The sequence below is a fragment of the Mastomys coucha genome, unplaced genomic scaffold (genome assembly GCF_008632895.1).
Source record: "Mastomys coucha isolate ucsf_1 unplaced genomic scaffold, UCSF_Mcou_1 pScaffold23, whole genome shotgun sequence".
Classification (NCBI taxonomy): Eukaryota; Metazoa; Chordata; class Mammalia; order Rodentia; family Muridae; genus Mastomys; species Mastomys coucha.
The window spans coordinates 70,983,147-70,989,146 of NW_022196906.1; the positions used below are offsets into that span (position 1 = coordinate 70,983,147).

The following is a 6,000-nucleotide window of genomic DNA, read 5'->3' on the forward strand; positions in this document are numbered from 1 at the left end:
AACAACTACATTACATATATGTCTACCATCACACAAATAGAATTTTCCTTCACTTTTACCAGTTAAATCCTTAAGTGCCAATATAGTATAACTTTATTGAATTAACATATTATAAATAATTATTTAGAACATTATTAATGATAGACCAAACGACTAACAGCAACTGCAATAAATAAGCAAATGATCAAACAAGTAAGACATACTCTTACAAGTATAACCTATGAGAAAAAAAGGAAGAACTTTCATGGAGAAACAGAAAAACAATATTAAGTAGACAGTACCAAGGGGACGGGTAGATGGGTCTGATACAGAAAGGGAGAGTAATGCAGCCACCTCCATTTTACTTATTTCTTTTAGGAAAATCCTCTGTTGAGGAATGGGATGAGAACAGAGGCCTGAAAGAACCACATAGATCAAGATGGTAAATGGCAGCAGAAGATGGCTACAAACCTCAACAGTGGAAGTAAAGGAACAAAAAAGTAATGTTAGAGAGTATTTCTATTTTTAAAAATATGTTTTCATGTTTTTTATCAAGATATAGCATGTATATATTATTTATGATATGACTTTTATAAGGCAAGTAGTATCAGCTTCAGTTTATAATTAGCAAAGGATAGACTTCGAGAGTTCAGAATTTGATAGTGGACACACAAACAGCAAGGAGTATATCTAGGTGAATGTTCATTGTTGGAATGCTTTGCTCTTTCTATATTGAGGCAATGATATGGAGATTTGAGATTTCCCAAGTGGAACAATATCATTCAGCACTGGGTAAATGTGGCAGAGAACTGAACATTTTTGCCTGGGGATTTAATATTTGAATGAATAGAAACATCTTTCTGTCCAGTGTTTTTCTCTAGGAATAATGGCTAAAGATTACATCTAATTTATATATTTTAGTGTTCTGAAGACTTTCCTTCGTATACACATCAATTTTATAGATATAATATTGCTCAAAATATATCAGTTAAATATGTAGATGAGTGGACTTGGTTATAAGATATAGAACCTTACCACCTACTGCTTCCTAGGACTTAAAGTTCCATAATTAGACATGCATATGACTTTCTGCTGGAACACAAACACTCATCAACTCCCATTTACAGTAATTGTACCTTTTTGTGAATGACTTTGTCATTTGTTTCCAGGAAACTGCTTTCTATCTCTGCAAGGAGCATCCTTATAATGAAGTGGGGACATAATGTTGGTGAGAGACTGTCAGGATGGAAGAGGAGAGGCTGGATGATCAAGACTTTGCTTTTCTGCTTAGACAGTATTCTGCTGTATCATTTTACAAAAGAACCTTGTCAGAGAACGGACTTCTAGCTAATGGCATTACATTTGTAAGTTCAACAAGGTTGATGTTATTCAAGTAGTCAATTACAAGGAAGTGTACGTATTGTATGGACCTGAGGGTCAGTAATTACACCTGCTGCCTGTACTGTGTTATGCTTCCTTCACATGAGTGGTAGGTATCTCTTTGTTTAGGCCCCATGAGTAGTGTCATTTTTCCTGATACCCTAAGTAGAGCTATTTGTAACGTGAGGCATAAAGGTAGCTCTTGTTCCAGTCCCATTTTGCAGATCTTTGACAGTGACATCAAAGATCAAGAAGTCTGTAAGCAGTGACTGTGCTCATTTGTTCAAATGTCAAACCTAAACCTCTCCAACTTTCTGGAAATATGTCAGTATGTGTAGGGGCTCAGTTCCCCTAGAGGAGATTCCAATGTTATTCAGATATAATTCACTCCTTGGGGAAATAGCTGTCAGTGTCTACAGAGTAGAGTTCCTTGGGTAAATCTTTCTGTTAAGCTGAATGGAAGTGTTTCAAGACTCCAGGCTGTGGACAATGCTGTCTTCGTTGACACTATGAAGTAGTCTCAGTGATGTTTCTCTTCCCCCAACTAGCAAATATATATGTCTGAACTATGAAACCAAGCTGCAAAGACTCTGCAAAATAAGGTCTATGAAAAGGAAACAGGAGTAACATTAAAGAAGAGCACATTTCTCACAAAGATTAACTCTGAAATAAGACTGGGAAAGAAATCGTGAATGTTTATAACTATTTCTTCTTAAAAAAAGAAAAAACAAACAAAAAAACCAAAACCACCACTCTTCTTGAATTTAAAAGCAATAATCTCTCTTCCTAGACAGTTGGGTTGTTGTTGTTGTCTTGTTGTTGTTGCTTTTGAAGTGGATCATAGTGGTACGTTGCTGGCAGTGTACATAGATGCAGAGGAGAAAAGGAAGCCTTTTTTGCAGACAACCCAGAACAGAGAATCCATTGTCTAGAAGCTTTCTAGCTCTAGAGTAGAATTACAGTAGCGAATTCTGGATTTGAGGTCAGAAAAAAATGAGGCTGGATATGAATCATGTCCTCTAATAAGCTTTTGTTGTTTTTCCTTTTGGTGTAGTTTATTTTAAGATTTAAGCAAGAGAGCATATGTCAAGTGGTCTTGCCAAAGTGGATGCTCAGTGCATGTTCACTTTCTACCATTCGCTTAGCAATAAGCATGTGCCACATGCTGTCAGCGCTGCTGAGCTCAGACTGCTCTGTGCATAGCCCGTGACTCTGTAGATGGCAAGGTGGAAACCAGAAGATAAGCCATTAAAAGACTTACTCTTCTAACAAGAGGCTGAATCATATCCATTCACCTGTCCCTTCACTTTCATTGTACCCTAAGAAGATTCTCTTTATTTTTAATCTAAAAAAAATCAAAAAAGTAAAATATCCTAGCATAACAAAGGGCAAGCTAAAGTTCTTGAAGATCTAGTCTCATGACTAATATTTTCCCTAATGAGTCCCCCTCAGTCAGGAACTGTCAGTTTATCTACACTATGAATTAGAAGAGAAGGGAAAAGCCAGGTTGCGATGGATAGCCATCCTGGCGAGTTCCTTAATTGTCCTTCATTGCAGTTACAACCTTTGTTTTTTACTTCCCAGCTTCTCAGCTTATTTCCTTTCACTCACCTCTCTGCTTTTTTATTGGGGAGATAGCACTGTCTCCAAGCTGCCTGCGTCCTCCTGTCATTTTCAACAGACTTCCTCCACACTGCCCTCTGCATTCGAAAAGCCTCCTGTTCTCCATTCATCAAGGTACATGCTCCTTCCATTCACAATTTAAGTCGTAGCTCTCTGGGGAAGCTCCGTGTCTTAAAAGCGATTCCCGGTCCTGTCCTAATAAATCCATCACCGCAGTCCCCATAGTTTCCTTACCCCTCACTTGATCCCTCAGACATGGTGGTGGGGAGAATAGTAATGAGCGCGCAAGAGAACCTGCGTTCTCACAGACCAAGACAGACTATTACAATAAGCTCAATCTCATTGTAAGAAAAAGAATCAGTTAGTACAAATATTTCCTGAAGCTGATAACAACCACTCGTGAGGGGGTATGCATTGGTTGAATGAATGAATGCATGCATGCATGCATGCATGCATGAATGAATGCTTGAATGGATGGTGAGAGTGAGCTCCGGGGTACTTTTTAGGATGCTCCTCCTTCTTCCTGCGGCTCCAGGCACCGCTTCTGTTTAATTCTGCTTTTGGGAGACTGAGCGCGCTCCTCTGTCTGCCTCTGCTTCCACTCTGCCCCTTCATTACCACTTCTTGACCCGAGCCTAAGCCTTCTTGCTAAAGGACATACCACCGAGCTCACTAAGGCCTTATGACTTCATCAGTTTCTGCGGGTGCAAGACCTCCCCAGTAAACCCACCCAGCCTGCACAAAAGCATTACAGATTCCCCTACACTCAGCAAATCCACCTGGAGGTCCTTGTCCCTCTCCTTGCGCTTGTATTCTAGGTTCTCAAACAGAAGCAGTTTCCCTCTTTTCTCTGCAAACAAACAGAATAATTCTTCTAGAGATCCCTCCTAGTTTGTAAAATCAGAAAACTTAAAAAAAAAAATTAGAAACCTCACCCGAGAGCAGCGACCTCTTTGTTTGCACCCCAGGAGAAGGGAGGGGTCTCCCAGCCTTGCAGCCTTGGGCAGAGGGGAGGTGACAACCCTTTTGGAGGGCTGCCCGAAACCAGACTCACCCAGGACGTTCCCGATGAGAGCCACAACGAACACGATGATATACCCTGCGATCAGGACCCACTCATATTCTTTCGGGTGTAGGTATTCCCTCCACAGGTACCGCAGGAATTCCTCGTCGTCATAGTCTGTGGGGTTTAAAAACGGCTCTTGAGTTTCATTCAGCTCCGAAGCAGATGACCAGTTGCGACGAGAGAGGGAATCCTCCAATTTGGTGCTGGACATCACGGACTGGTCCGGTTCCGCTCAGTGCTGCAAGCTTGTCTCCGCCTGCCCCATGAGCACCGGGGATCCGCGGTGGGAAAGGCTGCGCCGCCGCGACTAGGGGCTCTGGAGCCGGGAATGACGTGAAAAGTTCCTGAGCCAATGCCTCCAGAGCCCTGCGCCCGGCAACTTCGGGCTGCTGCTTCAGTGTCTTTGCAGGGGATTTGCACCAGGAGAAGCTGCTGAAGAGCTAGGGAAATGGCAGGGGAGGTTGCAGCAATGATTCTGGAGCAGAGATCCTCCTTGACCTCAGCTCCAGCTCAATCACTCTTCATTCCAGCACTTAGCTTGCAACCCACAGCCTTCCCCAGGGCTGAGGGACTGAGAGATGAAGCTGGAAAATAAAAGTGGGGCGGGAAGTGGGGGGCAGTAAAGATAATTACCTTAACCAGTTTCTTTGTGGATAACATGTCCTTTTTCCATCACTTGTCTTCTGCTTTACATGCGATTTCTGTACTATACTGGCATGCATAAGCCTGTGGATGTGGCTGGAAGGTCAACGCATGGTTAACAGAAGATCCATTTCTTCACTTGTCTTTGTAATGCAAAAATAAAAGTAATCATAAGCCACTCTAGCCTCGGACAGGCCTGTGCAAAAGTCATTCCATCCAAATATTTTAATATTTAATATAGCATCGCAGTATTTATCATGTGCCAAGTTGGCAATGGCTGAATTGTTAAGGCACTGCCTGCCACTCCTCCTTATCAAAAATGAGGAGAGGATCATTTTTAATTGAAGGCTGTATTTAATAGGGATTTGTACCTTCAAGGGCAAGTGTAACAGATCTCAGCAGAACCCACTATTTGCTAAGAGGATATAGTATTAAAATGACTCCTAATGACTTATTGCAGTAATAGGCTAATTAATGCATCTCTCAGCCCACACCAGAGGAGACTCTGTTTGCAGTAGATGATGATTAAAGTGGAGACCCAGAACTGGCCAAGGTGCAGAGATTAAGAAGCTTCATGATGTTTAGCCCTAAAAGGGATACATCATACCACAAGCCCTCCTCCCACAACTCAGGGATCATTTTGGGAAGAGGAGCCTGACAGAGCCTAAGAGTCTGAGGCAATCGAAGACCTGGAGGAATCAGTAACACTGAATCCAGAATCCGTGTTGTCTGGACACAGTAGGGAAGCTGCACATAAGAACTCACTGTGGTTGTGTGAGCGGATTCAGGACCTGTGCAAGTCTAAGTCAGAACAAAGGCAAGCATGCAGAGGGGAGCTGGATACAAAGTACCCATCCTAGTTGATGATCTATTGGCAATTGTTAACTCCTGGGAGAGTCGGGTTTTTTCCTAAGAGTATATCCTCTGGTTAAAATCTCTCACCCTCCAGTGAAAGTCCCTGAATTCAAGACTATCTGAGCTCAAATTATCCTTGACAGAATAAAAAAGTAACAAGAACACAAAGTTGAGCACCTAGGGAGGGCAAGGTTGATCTTAGAAAAGTTGGGAGAGGGAGTGAATGGATCAAAGTAAGTACAAAAGTCTCAAAGAAGTAATACAACTATGATGTGTCCATCTATAAATTTAATTTTGTTGGCATCTTAAGATCATTTAAGTGCTAATGTTGTCATTCAAAAAACTCATCCATTTCTCCAGAACTGTTGTCTCCTGTGACAGTGGGGGGGCAGGCCTCGTATGGACTTCATTCAAATCCACTGATAGAAATCTGGTACCTGTTGAGAGAGAGCTGG

The 6,000-nt window shown here is 42.0% G+C and overlaps 1 protein-coding gene across 1 annotated transcript in view; it reads right to left on the reverse strand.

Moving 5' to 3' along the window:
• The window catches only part of Hcrtr2 (hypocretin receptor 2), a 101,929-nt gene extending 97,502 nt beyond the window's left edge, over nt 1-4,427 (reverse strand). The window contains exon 1 of the mRNA XM_031344807.1: nt 4,037-4,427. Coding sequence (XP_031200667.1) covers nt 4,037-4,259 — 223 coding nt within the window. The 5' untranslated portion in view covers nt 4,260-4,427. The remainder of the gene's footprint in view (nt 1-4,036) is intronic.
• Nucleotides 4,428-6,000: the final 1,573 nt, after the last annotated feature.